Source organism: Pieris rapae, chromosome 21, assembly GCF_905147795.1.
Source record: "Pieris rapae chromosome 21, ilPieRapa1.1, whole genome shotgun sequence".
NCBI lineage: Eukaryota > Metazoa > Arthropoda > Insecta > Lepidoptera > Pieridae > Pieris > Pieris rapae.
Genome location: NC_059529.1, coordinates 7,175,987 through 7,197,980, shown reverse-complemented (window position 1 = coordinate 7,197,980; position 21,994 = coordinate 7,175,987). Strand labels below are relative to the sequence as shown.

Sequence of the window (21,994 nt, the reverse complement as noted above, 5' to 3'; positions counted from 1 at the left end):
AATGAAATCATTTCATAATTTTTATCAGTTTGGGTAACCTATTTAATATTTCGCAATGTAGTATTTTTGTCAATTGTGGTTTTGTGTCACAGTGGAGAGCACGCTCTGCGCTACTTGCAAGTAATTATTTTGAACCTGTTTGGAACGAAACATGTAAGTCTATCACTTGACACTTTGTTTAAAATCAGTGTATTTAATCTATGGTACTGTAATAACCCTTTACTCAGTGTACGGTTGCAATTACAGGCTCATATAATTCTTCATAGCTAATATTGAATTAATAATAAAGATAAATTGTCGCGTTCCGTTCAATTAGGGCCGTTAAGTATAGAATACATCAGAATTTAATCTGTGAAATATTTTTGGCTTATTTCTTGAATACCTTAAAATTAAATATAAAAAGTATTTATTATTTTTAGAGCGATTGAAAAAATTAATTTCCCTAACATATTTTTTCTTATACTTATATTTTATAAATTTGAACAAGATTAAGAGTTAATATACTAAAATTAGAATACTCTTAGAGTAGCCCAATTACTTATATGCTGTAATATATTTGTGTAATATAAATTTATTGCTTTTTTAATTGTTATTACATTACTGAAGTATTTACGTAAACAATACATGAAGAATAGAAAAACGAGAATACTTTTCATGATTTGTTTATTTGGTTTTAATTAAATAAGTACACATAAAATTACTAAATAAAATTATGTTTTCCGTGATGTAAATTTTTTGGCAGTGTTGAGTACTATGATTTTTTTAAATGATTTCCAATAAAATATACAACCAAACGCACTCATAATTTTGGCCTATCTTGGGTTAATTTAAGGGCTTTGTAAATTTTCTTAGAAAATATTTCTTCTTTCTAGAATTGTATAGGAAAAACACTTTTTGTATGGCAATCAAGATTTATAATAATTTACCAGAAAGATCCAAACTTCCTATTAGAATTTTCAAAAATCGAAATCATAAATGTATTATTCTGTTAATGTTTATTTTCGTGAAACAATACCAGTAAAAACATTATCAAATATTAATTTGTTTACGAAATATAATAATGTGATGATATAGAAATAAAATATTGTATAAGAATTGACTAATGATATGACTCATATTGTAAACTTCTGTTCTACCTTTTAAGACAAATTTACAAGTCATCATATGTGGCAGAATATGCGAACTTAAAATTGTATCACCATAACATTTAACCATATTCTTGCAAATAATTTATCATTATTATATTCGCCGATACTCACATTTTGTTTTGAATAATTGTAAAATTGCCTAAGAGATTTATAACAATAACATTTTCAGATCATAATGCCTAATGTCAAGTACTACTACTTCCCCGTGAAAGCTCTCGGTGAAAGTGTTCGTCTACTCCTCTCTTACGGTGGCCAGGAATTTGAAGACATCAGAGTCTCCGAGGAGGACTGGCCTGCGTTTAGGCCATGTATGTATATTTTATGAATTTATATCAAATAGTTTACAGTAATGAATCAATCCAAAGCAAAAATAGAAAGGCTAGCAAAGTAAAGAAAAAAGAATGGTTATTATATACTGTACCTACATAGGTTTATTGATGTGTTTGCTAGAAGTGAAAAGCAAGCGTCTAAGGTAATACTTTAGAAAACTATCTGACTTTGTCTATGTGCCCACATGCCTAAAATTACATATACCTTCAGATGAAAAATTTCAAAATGGCGAAAGAAAATTTGATAACGGAGAGAGAAATAAAAGCTTTTTTGTAGCTATTTGACGATTTAATCATTATTGTTATGTATTTAGTGTTAATAGTTATTAAAACTAAATGTAAATTACAGTAATTCATCTGAATAAATTGAAGAGCAAAAGCTTTTTACGATAGTTTCACTGTTTAACCAGAATTACGCAAGATACAGTGATGGAACCTAAAAATGCATAATACAAGAAAGACAAAATTATTTAAACAGTCGGAATTTATAAATACTAATAAAAAAATATAATTTTTAAATAATAAAAAATTATAACATATATTGGTAAAAATTAAGGCGTAAACTGTCTTCCGTATTTTGAAATCCGTTTATCCAGTATAACATATCTTTTATCAAATATATATTACATAAACGAATATGTTACATAGTTCCTTATATAGATAAAAGTGGATGCCCATGTGCTGTGGTAATTACCTTCTGAAAATGTCATAGTAGGTGTTATCCGCATAAGTAGTGTTATCTAGGATTTACAATTGATAAGTGATAACATATCTTGCCACCACATGTTAAACACTCGTTTTGATAAAAGTTAAGTAATATCGTAATTATTAAAAAATAATTTTTAACATTGAGGGTATTCAACATTGGAGGTTAGCCGATTTCTTTCTTCTGTTAAACGTTAGATTTAGTGCGCAGCGCTTTGCGCTACTCGTTCCGCCATTTTGGAAACGTCACGGTTGACACTTGACACACGATTATTATTATTTTTTCTTCAATTTATCCCTAATGGGAAGGCAAAGGACTTTAGACCAAACAGCCAATTGACATACGATTAATATTTTGATGAGGCGTTCTTCTTAATTTATTTCCTTATTCACAAGGTTTTATTTCGTAGTGGATATTTAGCGCTTAGTTAAGTTACCGTATTCCAATCCAATATGTTTCCCACATACGTGAGTCATTCCTCAAATGTTACCCTAAGTTTCAAAACCTACAGAAATCTCAATGAAACATCAAGGTAATAGATTAAATGCCAGCCACATCATAATAACAATCAAGTATCTTTCTAGATTGTGTGTTGCGTGTGCACTGAATAAAATAATTATTTGGTGTATCCAAAAGTATATTTAATATACAAAAATGTTAATAATTACGACATCTGTTAGTAATATGGGTTTATAATCCGCGCTTTTATCTAACAATTTAAAAGCCGCCTTCCTCGGTGAAGAATTATTGGTACTATCCGGATACGATAAATTGTGTCGGAGCTCCCTACGGGTCTTTGTTTGGGGGGATGGGTAAGGCCGTTCGAAGATGCGGCGGCTTTTTAAAACGTCAGTCACGTCAACGTCGTCAATATGGCAGCGGATAATATTGCTATTGCAAAAAATTGTTGAATCAATGAGTCAATATTATTTATGAAACTTATAAATTTCTTTGTTGAATACAGTGTAAAAACACCTACAAATATTTTTTACAGCGACACCTTTCGGTCAGATGCCGGTACTAGAGATCGATGGTAAGGCTTACGCACAGAGCACTGCCCTCTCCCGGTACTTGGGCCGCAAGTACGGCCTCTCCGGAGCCACTCCTGAAGAGGATCTGGAGATCGACCAGAATGTCGACTTCGCTAATGATATCCGTTCGAGTAAGTAACGTTAATTATCATATTCGAGATCTAAAACGCCTCCGCGGCTTAACCCACCCAAAGGGGGTTCTACTTTTACTGCAAGTTTTTTTACACAGTCAAAATCTGTTATAACTAATGTTAAACTTAAGTAACATTAGTTATAAATGTTACTTAAGTATATATATATTGTATTTATAATATATATAAAAACTGTTATAATTTCGAGCGGTGTTAATTGAGTTGTGTTGAGGCTTGAGCAACCATTTCATAAACAATAATATTTCCATTTGTCTCACACAAAACTTTAGTTTGTTGTTAAACACCCGCTGATATGCTGAAGGAAAACATCGTCATAAACCGAGAATAATGTTATGTATGATGTTGTAAACTTCATAATTAAAATATACATTTTATTGTATGAAGTTTGTAAATTTACGATTAATTTAATTTGTTTTCCTTGACGTTCATAAGTGTACATGTTTACCTAAATGAATAAAGATATTATGACTATGACTATGACATTATTTAAATAAATAAAAAAGTCCTTCATTGGTTTCATGAATAATTCTATTAGTCATTGTACCCTATTTCCCCGCCATTTATATAAAAAACAAGAATTCTACCTCCCAAAAACCTAAACAAAAATAGAATATTGATTATTTGTGGATATCCAGATGTTCGATCGTCGATTTGTTACGTGGTAGTCTCAAAGTGTCTTGCACTTTTTGCGTCTAAGGCACACGGTTTTCTTCAAGATATTTTCCGTAAAAGTGAAACTAATTACTACTGTAATTAATTACTTATCACTGATACTCTGCTGTAGTACTCCAAGATCTAAATAACGGCTATACCATACAACATACTAAATTTATTATTATTGATTTGATTGACTACATAATATAAATACATGAGAGAATGATTGTTTATCAGACTATTCGAGAACCCAAATTTTAATTTTTTGTAAACCTTTTATTAATCGAAAATAATAAAGCTTAGTAAGGAAACAATAAAGATGTAATAAATTACAGAGGCCGCTACCGTCCAATACGAAACCGACGAGAAATTGAAGGCTAAATACCACGCAGATTTTACTAAGAACGTCTACCCGGAGTTGCTTGAGAAACTGGACAAGATCATCAAGAAGAACAATGGACACATTGCTGCTGGCAAGGTATTTATTCAGATAAATCGACAGTCGAATAATTAAACATGAATAAGATAATATGAATAAAAATAAATAGGAATATAATATTAATGAATGATATTTAACAAACGCCTACCAGTGAACATTATTATTATGTAGTTTTAGCTAGAGCTTGGAATTATGTCTTAGTTGCTATGTTCATTCGAATATCATGAAAAATCAGCGTATATAACTAAAAAATATAGTTAATTTAGAAAAAAAAACATAATTTCATTTCGACTCTATCGACATGGAATTAAAAATAGTAAAGTATAAAGATAAGTAATGACTGTCAGTGATAACTAAAGCTTTACTATCATATATAGATAAAATGATTAGCGTGTAGATTATATGATATTATTTCCACACGGATTTCGATATTTTTTTAAATAATTTTAAATGAATTTTTTAATGTTAAACTACTTGTTTAAATAAAGTTTTTGACTTAACAAACATAAGAATAATATCGCATCATAATATATATAGAGGGTAATAAATACCGCGAAATTTTTTGTTAGAAATAAACATCATACGTTTTATCGAATTGTAAATATAATTTAATTAAATACATTTCTTCTTTTCCCCTCACATTTATATTGACATTCGTTATTTAGCCTGTATTTTATTTCTGTATTATTTTTCAGCTCACCTGGGCAGACTTCGTGTTCGCTGGAATGTTCGACTACTTAAAGGTAATGCTCCAAACTCCAGACCTCGAAAAGAAGTACCCAAGCTTCCAACAAGTGGTTGACGCGGTGTACTCTCTGCCCAAACTTCAGGCCTACCTCAAACAAGCACCTAAAACTGACTGTTAAAGTAGACACTATTTCTTTGTTAATAAAGTTATAATTTGTGAATGTATCGATTTCTCAAGTTTATTGTAATAAAAAAAAGGCTTAAATTAGAACAAGCTAAAATCAACCAAGATTTGAAATGTTGAATTAGTGGCCACTAATTCAATATTAAAAAAAAATTGTACAGTATCTGGCGTATGCGTAGAAGTTTTTTGTCGGTAATTTTCCGTAAAATCAATTAACAAAATAACTGCATTTAATAATTTGTATAACTACATTATAGGAATAATGAAAGTAATGTAAGTGTATATTTAATGTATAAATAAAAAAAATAACAATATTATTTTCTTTTATTTCAAACCTTTCTTTTATTTTTATTTTAAAACATTCTTTTGGAAGTAAAACTACTTTAGGTACATGAGGGTATTTTTTTTACGGATGAGACGCAATAATAATTATATTAACGTCACGAAGATGTGCAGCGTTTTTGTCGAATAAAAGGAAGAGGGCGAATAAGACCAATTAATAGAGAGAGTGAGAAAGGGAGATCCAGAAAAATACACGTTGGTTGATGTATTCGTTCAGTAGTTACTACATATAAGAACCTTTGATAGCAATTCTGTCGGATAATGTCTAAGCGAATAGCCATGGTGCGAAAGTAGGTATCCAGCAAGTGAGAAAGATGATTTTGTGATCGAGAGATAGAGTGAGATAGAGCGAATGTCGCATCACGCACAGGCCATGGAGCGAGAGGTAGGAGAAAGCTATAGTCAGAGATTGAGAGAGAGATCGAGAAAACAGCATGCTATTCGTTGATGTATTCGTTTAGTAGTAACATATTAGATTTTTTGATGACAATTCTGTCACATAGTGTTGAACAGTAAACGCAGTTTTTTTATTTATTTATATTATAATTAGCACGTACACAGTGTGAATATGGATAAACAATTACATGGAGTGATCATCTATTGGGGTTTTTAACTTAGTGATAATTAATTTACAAAGTTTCACTTCTGACATAATATGTACTTTGTACGCACGCAGTTTTTCCCCAAGCCTTTGTTGAGGCATTCATTGCTTAGCGTCATGATATTCCCGACCCTGTTGAGACAGATAACAACACCAGTGCTTTTATCTCTGATGGTGTCCAGCTTCTTCTAAGTCGTCATGGTTATCAGTGCCAAGGCCCTAGGGTCTGCAATACTTTACTTTTAGATGTTTAACCGAGATTCTTGGGGCGCCTTAGATTTCCTATATACAGGATGTCCCAAAAGTCGACAACAAGTCGAAATTTTCTCATAGGTAATGCCACACCAGTTATCAGAAAAATTAAAAAAAAATTTAAGTTATGTATTTTTCAATTTCTTTTCTCTTACGTCATCCCGAATAGTGCTTTATGTAACCTATGATCCTAAACCCTGTGCCGATTACTCCAACTTGTAGGAAAATGTCATTTTATACCGTACCAAGTTTTCAAAATTAATTTTTCGCACTAGCTCATCTGATCGTCCTGAAAAAAAAATGTACTACTCAAGTTTGGCAAGCAGCTTTAAAAGTTTGCTCATTTAATAAGGATTTTAACGTGGTATAACACTTACTTCATTATTTCTTAGATCGGCCATAAAAAAAATTTTTGTTAAATAAAGTCTGTTTTTTAAAATTTCTCTGGAATTACAAAAAACGACTCTAGTGTACCCAAAGCGTTCCTAATAACCACAGCGTGGTTTAAATAAGATGGCGTAAAGGTTTTAAAGTTAACATGTGGACTGGAATTTTGAACGGAAAAGTCATAGGGCCTTTTGAGTTACCAGAAGTTTTAAATGCTGAAATTTATTTAGATTTCTTACAAAATCATTTGCCCAATTTGCTGGAGGACGTGCCGCTTACTATTTTACGAGATATGTGGTTCCAGCAAGATGGTTGTCCAGCGCATTACAGCCGCTTAGTTCGAAACCACCTTAACGAGGAGTATCCAGACAGATGTATAGGGCGGGGTGGTACAATCTCGTGGCCTCCTGGCCCGCCCGCTCACTCGATTTAAATAAGCGAGAAGGAACGTGCGCCGACATTTTGAAGCAATTGCGGATTTCCAATAACACGCTGATATCACCTTGTAATCGATTTAAAAATTCAACATTGAACTGCGAATCACTCAAAGTGCTGTTTGATACAATGTAACAATTATATATTCGTAGTAATGTAATCTCTAGACCAACTGAACCAGAATAAATAATTCTTTTACTAATAGAAAGCCACGTTATTTGTGATTTTATTTTATGTCGTTCATTTATATATGAAAATAGTATAAAATTGTGGTAGTTGATATTGAAAGGCTATGACAAATGGCCGAACGAAAACGTTTCTTACGAACATTGGCTTTATGACGAAATATATGTAAAAAATTAAGAACTTGATGTATTAGGTTGGCTAAAGAGATTTTATATTACAATTTATGAGGCTCCATGTTTATTTATTTATTTCAGAAATACATAGATTATCCTTACATACTATGCTATTACGATAATGTCGAGAAACATTTAATAAAATATAATAAAGTACATATATAAAATTAAACACATAATATACACAATATCGCTACTGCGAATTCACTCTGCGAACAAATATGTCGATATGTCGATATTGTCGGAGACAGCATTCAGTAGGCGCAACGTCCTGGATAACGGGGATCCGTGCAACAGACTCGTTCTTGCCTTTGGTATCGCAAATAACCTAGGCCTTCGCCGTCGCACATATCCCACAGGCACTAAGAAACCCAGTTCTTGGAGTACACTTGGGTTGCACACTATACCCCTCAAGACTTTCAGTACGTAGCAGGCTAACTGCAGGTAAGTCTATGAGTTTGCAGTGCCAAGTGTGCAACGATGGCTAAAATAACTTTTGCGCTTCTCATTATTTACTATAATATATATTATATTTTTTTAAAAGACCAGCAACGCACTCGCGAGCCCTCTAACATTCTGTGTCCATGGGCGGCGGTATCACTCTACATCAGACGAGCCTTTTGTTCGTTTGCCCCATATTCTATAAAAAAACTCGCGCATCATTTATTTTTGTCACCGTTATATTTAAGTTTTTATAATTGAATCGTCATGTTTCCAGTGGCGAAGGTTGACAGTGACACAAGTTCTTCGATATCGGAGCGTCATTTGCCGATATGGATTTGAAAGAAACGGACGTCTATGAACTCATCACCTTTCGAGTTAGCGGCTACTAAGTGGAAAGATATACACTATGTTCTGTTAACTTCGAATGAGTGTCAGATGTTTTGTTGAATTACTTCGCTATTTTTATAATTTATGATGATTATCGATATGATATTAATCATAGATTGTTCTATTACGAATATAGTTCTACGGTTTTTTTTCTAAAAAATCTAGCCTTTCTGCGTAAGGAACTGTTTTCATATTTTTCTTTCTGGAACTGGTTCCTCTTCATCAGCATTACTTTCGTAGTCAATGTCCTCTGCGTTTCCTGAAGTTTCTCTAGTATCCATGCTTGGGATAAGGAATAAAAGTTGGTCAAGATATTTTTTGGAGTTCTAATGCGTACCTTATTTTACTATGAAAGTAGAAAATATTACTATATATAATATTGATTATATATAAGTAAGCTAACTAACTATACGTAAGCTCCTTGCCTTCTCTTGCACCTTTAATCAAGCATGATGCCCCTCGTAATCGTAACAAACTTATAGAAAACAAAATTTGTGACGGAGATCTTAAAGGTGCCGCTCGCCTTTTGTTCTCCAACGACGTGCTATCACCAGATACCCCTGACACCCTTCAGGCTTTACGGACAAAACATCCCTCAGCTCCAATAAACCCATATTTTCTCGACCCACCAACAGCAGGTCAAGCATGCCTACACATTCAAAATAAAGATGTTAATTATGCCATTTTATCATTTAAACCTGGTTCGGCATCAGGATTGGATGGGATAACACCCCAACATTTAAAAGACTTAACATCGCATTCTGTGGGTGATGCAGGCGAGCAACTAGTAAATTCGTTAACAAAATTAATAAATTTTATGTATTCAGGTAAAATCAATGCAGAAATTGTTCCCATTCTTTTCGGCGCGAACCTCATTGCCCTCACAAAAAAGGATGGAGGCGTGAGACCAATTGCTGTTGGTTCAACACTAAGACGTCTGGCTTCAAAAATTGCTGTTCGACATATTTTACCAAAATTAAATTCAGAATTTGAACCCGTACAGTTAGGTTTCGGTGTAAAAGGAGGGTGTGAGGCAGCCGTCCATGCCCTACGCTCTTTCCTAACTTACGGAAAGCCAGACGTGTTGCTAAAAATTGATGTAAAAAATGCTTTTAATTCAGTTAATAGGGATACCCTGTTGACGGAAGTAAAACAACATATTCCGGAAATATATAATTATCTTCTTCTCAGTTACGCTGATCCAACAAAATTGTTATATCGTTCAAATGAACTGTCCTCAGAAGTAGGTTGTCAACAGGGTGATCCCCTTGGGCCTGCAATTTTTAGTTTGGCAATAAATAAAATAATCAAAAATTTAAATTCTAATTTCAACGTTTGGTATTTGGACGACGGCACACTAGGAGGTGATGTGGACACTGTTTTTTCGGACCTATTTTTAATAAAATCTAAATTTGAAGCCATTGGTTTGCAGCTAAATCTCAGCAAATGCGAACTGTTCATAAATAACTGCGACTTAAATTTAAATACAGTAAAACAAAAATTTCAGATTTTGGCTCCAAATATTAAAATAGTTAATAGTAATTCCCTTTACCTTTTAGGTTCTCCAATTTTTGATGAATCTATTTTTGAATATATTAATAATTCTATTAATAAATTTAAAAATTCTGCTGATCGTCTCCTTGAAATTAGTCCGCATTATGCACTTTGCATCTTAAAAAACTGTCTTTTTGTCCCAAAATTTACGTATGTGCTCCGTTGCTGCTCCTTTTGGAATCACCCAGATCTTTTGACACAAGTAGACGACGTAATCAAAATTAGCTTAGAATCGCTTCTTAATATACAGCTGAACGAGCAATCGTGGACCCAAGCATCATTACCAATCCGTTATGGTGGTTTGGGGATTCGCAAAATTTCCAGTGTCGCTTTACCAGCCTTCCTATCTTCTGTCCATAGTTCAGCAAATCTCATAAGTCAAATTTTAAGGGCATCCCCTTCAAACTTTGAGATTGCTGGCTTGGAAGAAGCTAGAAACGCTTTCTTAATTGCATGCCCAGGTCAAAATTTTCCATTTTCTCTAAATTCACAGAGGAGCTGGGACGACATAGACAGTAAAATGACTTATGACAATCTTTTGAGCCGTAGTACAGGTTCAGCACGTGCTAGGCTTTTGGCCGTGGGTACGCATGAGGCCGGCTATTGGCTTCACGCTTACCCTTCGTCAAATACAGGAACATTTCTTGAACCTGACACGCTCCGAATCGCAACCTGTCTGCGGCTTGGGGTACCGGTCTGCGCTCCTCATACTTGTCCCTGTGGCAGTGATGTCGACAAACTAGGACATCACGGACTATCATGTCAAAAAAGTGCTGGCCGCTTCTCGAGACATGCGGCACTCAACGATATCATGCATCGGTCCCTTGCCACCGTCAACGTGCCTAATCTACTTGAGCCGACTGGAATTGCTAGAGACGATGGCAAGAGACCGGACGGTATGAGTTTGATTCCATGGAAGATGGGTCGGGTTTTGGTATGGGATGCCACCTGTTCAGACACACTGGCCCCTTCCAATCTTCATGGAACTAACAAGAGAGCTGGTGCGGCTTGTGATGCGGCTGAAAAAGCTAAAGTCTGCAAATACAGGGGTCTAGGCTCTGAATATGATTTTGTCCCATTCGGTGTCGAGACCCTTGGTCCGTGGGGTCCTAGCGCATTAAAGCTTTTTAGGGAATTATCAAAAAGGTTAGTCGACATCACAGGAGAACGAAGAGCTGGCAGCTACCTCGCACAAAGAATTAGTCTAGCTATTCAAAGGGGGAACGCTGCTAGTATCTTCGGAACCTTGCCTAAAGGGACTCCTTTTAATAATATTTTTTAATAATTAAATTTTAAGGTTATTAGATATATTTTTAGTTTGTAATTGTATATAAATATTTATTAGATATAATATAATGTTTATATATCATATAAACTGTATTAGTCTAATTGAACTGTAAATATTGATTTACATCTTTTTGTTCCTTAAGACGGAATACGAAATTCCACCTGTATTACCTCGATGTCCGCCGTTACTAAAGAAGCGCCCACCACCACTATGTGGCACCAGCTGCCAACTTCAAGAAGTAGCATTATTTAAAAGGTCGGTAATGCAATCGCGAACCTTCTTGCAATTTGGACCCTTTGGCTTAACATGAGATGAGCCTTCTACCCTTTGCGTCCTGTTACATAAAAGACTTGGGGCTCTCGTTCATACCTAGCCATAGATGTATTGGACATTGGTACGGTATATACCTAATTGAAATTATTATTTATAGCTTAGAACATTACGCGATAATGCTAGTTATGACGTGATAGTTGTGACTATAAAAAAAGATAGTCGTGGCAGATAAGATAACCTGAAGATATAATCGATTTGATTGGAATCTGCCTTCATTTGATAAGCGGTCTATTAATAAAACGGACCATGTCCATCTTTTGTTTTGTTTTTTCTTGTATAGTGAATTTAAAATGACTAAGTGTTGTTCGAAAGCTTAACCTGGACATGGTCATCCATGGTCAATAGTGCCATATCATTCGAAGATTGTCATGTCCTTTCAAATTTTAATTTTAACACTAAAAAATGGGAGAGGCCTTCGCCCGTGGGCACACAGAATCAGCTATCGTATCGTATCAACAAAATCAATAGCTATAATGTATATATTGATTCTGATCGGCTATAAATAAATAATTAAAACGTAACCTTATTCGTGTAGTAAAGTTTTTCAATTGCATCCACAAAAGCTTGTCAATACTTGGCACTCATACACAGAACATAAATACAAGTTAAATGAGACAAATGCTCATGACTAAGAACCAAGAATCCGAATTCATATAGGTGCATAATGTACACCTTTGAACATCAGAACAGAAATATACTTCTATACTAATATTATAAAGAGGAAAGGTTTGATTTTTTGTTTGTTTGTATGAATTGAATAGGCTCCGAAACTACTTGGCAGATTTGAAAAATTCTTTCACTGTTGGAAAGCTACATCATTCCTGAGTGACATAGGCTATATTTCATTTTCAAAAAAATAGGCATCCTTACTAAAATTACGATAACATTAACATTTGTTTATTATTTGATACAATTCTAACAGATGGCGCTGAGTTAAAGGTAGTTTAGTTTAGGTCCGTGTCGTGGTACCAACGTTTCACATAAGTTCTCCTACGGTTTCCCTTGATTAATTTACTACTATGTAATATAACAAAAACCTTAGCCACAGCAACGCTTGGCCGAGTCTGCTAGTATATTATATGTTTCTAATTTTACATTTACCAGTTCTCAAATCTAGGGCGTAGAACTGAAGAGCAGAACTAGCAATACTAGCCAGTATTTTTTAGACTCTTTGCTACTATGAATAGTAAAGTTAGTAACTAAACCAGTGCCGTCCTACGCTCAAACCCAATAACCTATCTCAATCGATTTATGACCGTCGGAGATAGATTTCTTAATTGAAAAATTGCTAAAAGTGTGGCAATAACCAATCGAAGAATTGTAATAGCCATCTGTCGATTTAAGCTATCCATGGTAGGTCGGATCTGTATAAATATCATATCTTAAGATTTCAACTTACACCAGCTTTTAAAATGATTAAAAAAGCTATTAGATATGTTTTATACTTTTTTTATTTTAATATTATTTGTACAGTTTTACTTTAGTTGGTTTATATTGACTATCAAATATGAGTGTAGAGATTGCATTCTATCTGTCGTCAAAATGGATTGTCTTCGTAGGGTTTGGTTATTGGAATGAGGTGAGGAGATTGATCGACTGCCACGGTCTGATCTCAGATTGTTTTCAATTCATCAATTATTGGGTTCGGGCGCTAGTGGCTTCAGCGTGCGACTGACTTTATTTCTATGTGCGCTTATATTCGCTCGAACGGTGAAGGAAAACATTGTGTCAGGCACAGGAGGCTGATCACCTACTTGCCTATTATATTGACAAATGATCATGAAATAACATATGCGCCTTTAACCTATTTTGGGGTTGCGAGATGTGATACATCTATTATATGTAGTTACAGTCAGCACGATACCATCATATCCTGAATCGAGTCAAAAGTCATTGCAATCGCTGAGTAAATGTACAATATTTCTACCGTATAAAAGAGGCCTTCAGACCGGCCTGACAGAGATCATCACCTACTTATTTATTTCATACAGGTAAATTAAATTATATGTAATAAAACAATTATGCTAAACATATAATATAAAGGTTCAAACATTACCTATAAGATTATTAAATACATTTAACTAAGCAATACCTAATACGGCTGTGTTGTGTGGTGTGTAAGTGTGGGTATATGAGAGGGGGTGTGTATGTGTGGTGTGTTTTTGCATGCACTACTATGCAGATTATTTTGTACTTTAGATACTTGAATATAGTAACAAGACCTTGTATATAGTACAACTTTTTGAAGGGATATATATTGTATTAAAACTTTATAGTCTATACACACTAAATATTATATTCTTTATAATAACATTACTTAAACATAATTATAGAATAATGTATCACCACGGCCAGGAGTCAGTAGAATCTTCATGATGGAAGTAGTGACGTCTGTAAAAAGAATTCAGTGAGTTCCTTTGGTGTAAATGAGCGAGAAAGATGAGCGGCGACATTTTGAAGCAATTTTCAATTCACCTTTGAATCGATTTAAATTTAACAACGGAGTGCCAATTGCTTAAAGTGCTGTCTATTATATTGTAACTATAATAGAAAACCACTTATTTGTGATTCGTTGATAAGAAAATAGTAAGTACTTTGTGGTTGTTGAATTCCAAAGTCGGTGAAAAATGGCCGAACGAAAACGTTTCATACGAACATTGCCTTTACGATGAAATATATGTTTGAGAAAGATAAGAAAAAATTTATAAGGTGGGCTGCAAAGTTCGTAGGCTGATACAAGGGTTCTAGTATTGAATTAATATGATTTTATGGTAAGCGTTAGGCTACGTACGGACAGACAAACGCCTTGCTTAGCGACCTGAGCCTAGTAGCTTGCGCTCTGGCTACTTGCTAGGATACCCGGTGGCCGCACTACAGGTGGTTTGCGAGGTGGGTCGCTAAGGGCCTGTTTCACAATGTATGGATAAAGTGCCAAATAGCTATGCAACACATAAATTATTGAAAGATAAAAGTTCCAAATAAGATACTTGGCATTTCATGACGTATAGCGCTATCTGACAGTCGTGAAACGCAAAAATACTATTTATCCTACCAATAAGTAATAAATAGCTTATTTGGAACTTATCCGGACATTGTGAAACAGGCCCTAAGTGTCTTGGTCATTTGCTTGTCTGTCTCTCTAAAACTGCTACTTACAGAAAATTCACATTTGAAATATACCATTTCACGGCCTTATCCATCATGTTGGGTTCATGACATAAATAAGTCACGATCAAGTCATGGGGAGTTTAATGTTCTGTATAAACAGTTGCGTAATTTGACGACACATTTTAGGAATATTTGCGTATGGCAAGAGAAACATATTTTGATTAACTTCTCAGTAAAGTTAAAGGAAAATTAACTAATTTGGATACATTAAGGGCCTGTTTCACAATGTATGGATAAAGTGTCAAATAGCTATGCAACACATAAATTATTGAAAGATAAAAGTTCCAAATAAGATACTTGGCATTTCATGACGTATAGCGCTATCTGACAGTCGTGAAACGCAAAAATACTATTTATCCTACCAATAAGTAATAAATAGCTTATTTGGAACTTATCCGGACATTGTGAAACAGGCCCTTATTCTGTTAAAATGCCTCGCGCCTCGTGTCAAAAATCCAACACGTTTGTTTACTTGGATACACGCTAAAGCGACTAAATAGGCGCCATCCGCGCCAAGCGGCAAGCGCGCAGTGCGGCCGGTCGCGAACATTCTAGAACGTTCGTTTTGCTAAGCTACTCGCTAGGTGACTCGCTAGGCTCTAGGCGCTAAGCAAGCCGCCTGTCTGTGCGGACGTAGCCTTACTGTTACAATTAAGTTTTTATCATTGCTACGTCATGTTTCGTGGTAGAGAATGCTCACGTAGGGTGACAATGACAAAACAATTACGTAATCGAAGCATCATTTGCCGATATGGATTTCAAAGACACAGAAAACACGAAATTAATACTATCAGTATTCTTACCCCTTTGGAGTCACAGACTACTAGGTATAGTAAAAAGAGTACCGAGAGTTTTTTAAAAGCAATCCCAGTAAGTACTCGATTTATCTTCCTCAAAGGAATGTTAGCCTCAACCGAGAAGCGTGTAATTTTGTTATTTACCTGCGTGGTGGGGAGCTGGGTGATACTAGTCGCGGTGGTGTGTAGTCTTCTTGTGTTTGTGGGTAAGGGTCGCTTGGACTATACCCATAGTCTGGAGTATGGCGAGACACGTCGTTAAGAAGCGATAAACACGAATTTGAGAGACGTTGATTGAAGTTCTGAAAATCGTTGTCGCTTATTAAAACACACACACACTAAAATTAAAATCTGTTTTGGGCAATATCAAAATAAAGTGTTATTGAAAGTAATCTCCATAAAATAAATTATATTTATTTATTATTCATTGGTGTTGTTTCTTTCGTCGTAATTAGCTAATTAATTCAGAAGTTTCTCTGAGGATTTCTGTTTATTAGGAAAACACAGCTAGGACTACATGGATCTCTGCGCTGAACAGTTGATTAAGAGATCAGAGACGTATGTGTCCCTATCAATATTTTGAGATTAAAGAAGTTGTTGAAGCTTAGAAGGCACTCCGTCACTCGCTAGTGACATGGCATGGCACTGACAGGAGTAAACCCGCTGGTTAACTGGTGGCAGTACCATTTTAGACTGTCTGCAGAAAGTATTTTGCGACCGGATTTTAGAGTTCTGTGGCTCTTTGGGCAATCCACTCGCACTTGCGAGAAGGGCAAGTTAAGGCAGCCGTGATCATTGCCTTCCAGTGCATGATACTCCAGTATTAGTTTGATGTTCGTCTTTTTGTTTTCAGCCATCAGCGCAGACGCTGTATGTTTGAGCGATTAGGATATAGACGCAGCTCTGTCAGGACCGATCTTCTTATCTCTAATGTTATTCATTTCATAATACTGAGGGTGTTTGGTGACAATGAAAACCCAAAAGAGTAAGATGCCCCATTGCCAAAAATAACTTACAGGTAGACAGGATCCCTTCATTTCTCGGAGGTCAATTTTTCGAAATAGTTCCGTGATTAACAATTCATGCAGGTTTGGAGTACGCGGGCCAAATATTATTTCTATTATTTCTACTACCTGTAACAAAAATACTTCGTGATTTGATATCAAATATTACGTCTTTATCTGTTACATTTGGATGATGATGACAGATGATGAAAAAGTGCCATAACAGAGATCATAAAAAGAAAAGAGGTTTCCAGTTACTAAATTCTCTTGTGCCAGATGGACTGCCGAAGAGCTAAACAAAATTGTGGAATTCTTTGAACCAGGCTTTTATCCTAAACATATATATAGCTGTCCCCACGAAGTTTTATTTTAAAAATTATATAATTAGTTATCAAACATGGACACAACAAGCTCACAGATAACTTCTTATACATTGATTTTTCGGCTGTCACATTGACAACTGACATTTGACTGTTATGAATTTCCGCAAAATTGACGTATTGCGTCCCATTATTCTTCAGTTTTAAAATCATTCTCGTAAACCAGTTACTCCATGCTTTGTATTTGTTTCTTACTTGTGGATAATTAGCTTGCAAATCTGGCAGTAACGCGAAATCGGTTTCTGTCCCAGCACACATCTCAAACATCACGTGACCGAGGGCTAATGTTTCAGGGAATGGTACTGATGTAGTGCAATGCCCCGTTGCCCCTATCATCTTATTTTCTAGACCACAGATTCTGAAAATAACAAAATTAATTATGAGGTAAAAGACCAGTAGAATTTTCTTTGCTCTATAAAAATACCTAAATTTATCCATTGATTTTCTAGTCTGCACAGAGAGCAAGCGAAAGTTTATTATCATATCAACACCACTAACCTAACCTTACTTATACAGCCGAAAGAGCTTAAAATAAGTCAATGGCGTTACAACCTTTTTAATGTTACCATTGTACCAGTTTCATGATCTTCCTCGTGATCGTGATCACCCTCCTGGCTGACACTGGACACACGCCGACTTTTTGGGTCAAAACATGCGAATCCTCACATTTTTGTCATCACCGATCGAGCGAGTGTTAAATGCACACAAAGATATAAATTATTGATATACAGCCATTAATTTATATCTTCAACCTCAGCGATGAGACGTTAAGGTCACTAGTAATATCGGAAATAATAATTTATTTAAAGAATTTATTGTACCTTGCTACACCATTTTGAACAATAACATTTCCGGAATGCAAATGTTTAAATGGTGGAAATCCCTTGTCTTTAAGGAATAGTAGCGCCTCCAATATTTGCCTTCCGAAACGAGCGACCTGTGACGCCGGAAGACCTGTTCCAGCTGACGTGTATTTCTTTGCGTATTCGTCGCTCCATGTACTCTAAAAATTAATTAGTGAGAAATATACATGAAAAAAGGTATAATCCTGCCTAAGATGATGATGGGTGTCCATGGGCTGCGCTAGATCCCTTATAGCTGTTCCGTTCGGCTAGTTTACCTCCCATCTTCCCCCAAAAGTTCTTATACGGTTCCTGTTTAAATGATAGAGGATTTAAGTTTACACTATAATAACCACTCGCGTAGAACTATAGAATATAGGCGAAATAATGAAATGTTAAGTAACGAATGAATGCAATGTAACAGTTGAAGAGTGTGTCTGCGTCTACCCTCAGGACGTCACTCCAAAGATTTAGGAACGTTACGTTTACAAAATTAAGAAAGCCTGAGTAAGAAAAATTTACAGCCTTGGCTTGTACAGAATTCTATCGCCTTGGTAGGTTAAAATTTACTCTGTGGTGAAAAGATACACTTCTACGTTTACGTTAGTAAAAACATACCTTATAAATTAAATCCTTTAAACTCCCAGTTGAATTGAAGGGCGTGACCACAAGGGCGTGGCCGTTACACAACTCGAGATCCAAGACAGGATATATGTACGGATGGTGAAGAGCTCGAAAGAGTTCCATTATCAGACCCTGAGTTCGTTCAGAGGGTTCTATAGGACATTTGCTGGTTAGCGGCATCTGTAAAGATATTTTTTAAATATGTAGAGTATGTTCTATGGATGAATGAGAAGTCTTCAATTGGGCTAGCCTGGGGACTGTAGCACAGACCCTCTCGCCTAAGAGAGGAGGCCTATGGCCATTAGTGGGACATATACAATGTGTAATTGAGTACCCTAAAAATCTCAAAGCTTCATAAAATTAAACTGAGTATAACGTGAAGATTTTTACTGATAGAGCCCCATCAAAAGAATTTGCTACGGGTCCCAGGTGGTAGGTATAGTTACTGGTGGCAATATCATGATTTTATCATGTGAACCTCCTGCCTTACCTTCTTCTACAAAAACTAAAACAAATGAAAAATAATTTGGTCCTTGTTTCTATACTACTTCTATAGTTTAAAAGTAAATTTTAAAAATCTTACCACAGTTAAGAGTCTCTCCGTTTTAATAGTGTTATCTTGTATTTTAAACCAATGCTTATTCGTGCGGTATCCTATTTGATTTAATGATTTCAACAGCGTATATCTGTAAATGTTTTATTTAAAATACGTAAAAAAGTACGTAATATCAAGTAGTTCTTTTTTAATTATATGACTTGTAGCCTATCCTATAGGGAATAGGGAAGTGTCAAATTTCCCCAGAAATGGACTTTACTTAGAATTAGGTCTGGTGGGCTTGGCGTCTTCCACCGGGCCCGGACGAAAACTACTCGGGAAACTTCCTTAAAAAAGTCGGACCGTCAACAAATTAACCACGGTCGATTCATTTAACAGTCGCACGCGTCGCGTCTTCACTTTGAATGGGGTTTGTGTCCAAAAGCCACGTGGCCAGTCAAGATTAGAGGTGCGAAGCGACTTGTCTTGACTAGTTGGTTCACCGCGTTTTCATCTTTGAAAAACATTTATGTTACTGAGGCTGTTTCATCCCCTACATAAAGCTCGTTCCAGATGTCTAACGTTTACAGTCTTCTCAATCCTCGCAAGTAGGAAAGTGTATAAAGTTACATATAGTTATAAGAATAGGATATGAACTCGGTAGCCAAATTTGAACTAAACACAACATAATATGATCATTATCTAAGTTTTACACATTTTATAAAATGTATGTTAAATATATTTATGACATTACCTGGGTGTTCTGGATAGATATTCCGAGCATATGACCATTGCGATGCCACTTTCTATGGGGCTGTCTGGATATCTTAAAAACACATTTACACGAAATAAGTTAAAAATCGAAGATGCATGCACGGATTTTTACTATTAAGGGTATAACAGAATTTAGCTGGATTTTTACTTACTTATCTTTTTAAAAAATACAATTTGTTAAAGTCTTATCCTGATTAAAGGTTTATTTATAAATAGATATTGCCAGCTATAATTTGAATTATTTATGCAGATATTGTTACTTACTTTGCCTCAGTAGGCGAATTCTTTCCAGAACCGGAGCCCATAATTGATTTATTAAACAGCTTGGCTAGCGAGTCTATCTTCTGCACGACCAACGGGGCGCGGTCAGAGTTCTCTTCTGTAAGGCAAAACGTAGTTATCTTAGAAGATAAAACTTTGTTCAATTGTAGTATTACTTTGTATTTTCTTTCGAATCATCACGCCGTTATTCAGCTTCCAAGACGAGTTACTTATCATGTAATTGGAAATTAATTAATATATAATAACATTGTCACTTTACATAATATATACACGACTCGTATTGCGACTCCTATCTCAAGACGTAATCGAGTATTGAGCTTCGTCAAAACTGTTATATTTAAGTAGGTATGACGTTTTTTGTCTTTCTTATAGAACAGGGAGCAAACAGGCGGAATGCTCATCTGATGTAAAGTGATAGCCCAAGGACACTCACAATGCCAAAGGGGTCGCGAGTGCGTTGCCGGCCTTTTACAAATTGGTACGCTTAACAGCTGGTTACTTAAAGTGGTGGTGCGTGGCAGAAAGTGCTTTAAAAAACGCTCAGTTATGGAACGACTTAGTGGACTTTCGTATTTTCCACCTTCGATGAAGAAACTCAGCTGCAGGGAGTACGGGCATAGTAACAGGTTCAGTCTTAAAATCGACCTCCAAAAAAGGAAATGTTTGTTCTGTTCCATGCTTCTTCATAGAAAGCCGCAAATCGATAAAGACATTTAAGTCGTCCTGAGTAAACCAAAACACAAGGGTTAAGAAAAATCATAGGAAAACGATATTATACAGAAAGGAAATGGATAGCGCTTCTTTAAGATACAATTGAAAATAGTTAAAGTAAATCGTTGAAAAAAGACTTCGGAGATCGGTTTGTTCCGCTAGGTATTTCTAAAGATGAACCAGACAGAAATCTCAAGTTCCGTCAAACTATTTCGACATTTCATTTGACATTTCCGAGTGGAACTCATCTAGGGATATCAGTATTAGAATACGAGCTGAAGATTACTCACAGAACATTAACACATTTTGAATGTAATTAATAAATGGGGACATATTTCGGATGTTAAATTCAATTTACAGAAATTATAACGAATACTGGATCATTCAAGACTTGTGACAATCTGTCTAATGCTTAACGCCTGTAACCATGTACAGACAATGAAGAAATAGCAACTCACCTTCACTCTCTTCTTTATCAGTGGACACTGAACGAGTCTTGAATGCATTCCGTTTAGCCTTCGCATTAGCAGCATCAATAAACTCAGGGTTCAACTCCGCAGCCGACTGTGCTCTTCTACATCGGCGTTTTTTCTTCTTATAACTGGACTTGTGCCGCTCCTGGTAGAATCGATCATGACCAGTCGTCTCTGGCTCTCTCTGCTCCTTCCCTTCATTGTTAGCCTTCATATGTTGGTACAGGTTGAACATCCTGACTATAATGTTGACGGTATTCCTGCCCTTGCTTTACCACTTTTAGCACTCACTTGGAAGACACTGGTATGATTTCGTGTAATATGGCCTAATCTTATTATGGCTTATGAGCATTAACTATTGGAGACAAGTAAGCGGCTCGCGAGTATGTGGACACAATAAGCACAGTTGCTAATTGAAGACCTATAAGTCATAAGCCGGCTTTGTTTGACACACCTACGTAGTTGATCGACTGTTCTGAATGAGTACGTCACACTTGGTGTATTATCGTGTCAAACGATGTGGCTGACATCGATCAATTGGTCAGACATTGGTTTATACGGAATAAATACACGACATGAAACACGTGCACAAAAAATCTTTACCTGATGTACCGTTTATCGTAATGTTTATTTATTTGGCTGTCTCCTGACCGACCATAGTCCGGCCGAAGGAAAGTCTTTGGGTTTTAGCA

At 35.5% G+C, this 21,994-nt stretch overlaps 2 protein-coding genes across 2 annotated transcripts; one reads left to right on the top strand and one right to left on the bottom strand.

Annotated features, from left to right (window-relative positions):
* LOC110993924 (glutathione S-transferase 2-like) lies at nt 1–5,644 on the top strand. Its single transcript, XM_022260347.2, has 5 exons — nt 1–153; nt 1,318–1,456; nt 3,178–3,345; nt 4,356–4,498; nt 5,155–5,644. The coding sequence occupies exons 2-5, from the start codon at nt 1,324–1,326 to the stop codon at nt 5,323–5,325; spliced, it is 615 nt and encodes a 204-aa protein (XP_022116039.1). The 5' UTR covers nt 1–153; nt 1,318–1,323; the 3' UTR covers nt 5,326–5,644.
* An 8,390-nt stretch (nt 5,645–14,034) lies between these two features.
* Nucleotides 14,035–21,994, bottom strand: LOC110993885 (slowpoke-binding protein). The gene is made up of 10 exons (XM_045632957.1): nt 21,288–21,994; nt 20,101–20,215; nt 19,817–19,888; nt 19,111–19,213; nt 18,522–18,707; nt 17,883–18,064; nt 17,257–17,419; nt 16,694–16,810; nt 15,822–15,979; nt 14,035–14,103 (listed from the first exon to the last, which is right to left on the bottom strand). The coding sequence occupies exons 1-10, from the start codon at nt 21,535–21,537 to the stop codon at nt 14,055–14,057; spliced, it is 1,395 nt and encodes a 464-aa protein (XP_045488913.1). The 5' UTR covers nt 21,538–21,994; the 3' UTR covers nt 14,035–14,054.

Excerpts from the sequence above, each read along its gene's own strand:
- LOC110993924 (XM_022260347.2), top strand. The coding sequence starts at position 1,324 with ATGCCTAATGTCAAGTACTACTACTTCCCCGTGAAAGCTCTCGGTGAA. Across the intron at positions 1,457-3,177 it reads CTGGCCTGCGTTTAGGCCAT|CGACACCTTTCGGTCAGATG; the intron begins GTATGTATATTT and ends TATTTTTTACAG. Across the intron at positions 4,499-5,154 it reads GACACATTGCTGCTGGCAAG|CTCACCTGGGCAGACTTCGT; the intron begins GTATTTATTCAG and ends ATTATTTTTCAG.
- LOC110993885 (XM_045632957.1), bottom strand. The coding sequence starts at position 21,537 with ATGTTCAACCTGTACCAACATATGAAGGCTAACAATGAAGGGAAGGAG. Across the intron at positions 19,214-19,816 it reads TATCTATCCAGAACACCCAG|ATATACGCTGTTGAAATCAT; the intron begins GTAATGTCATAA and ends AAACATTTACAG. Across the intron at positions 18,065-18,521 it reads TAAAGGATTTAATTTATAAG|AGTACATGGAGCGACGAATA; the intron begins GTATGTTTTTAC and ends ATTAATTTTTAG.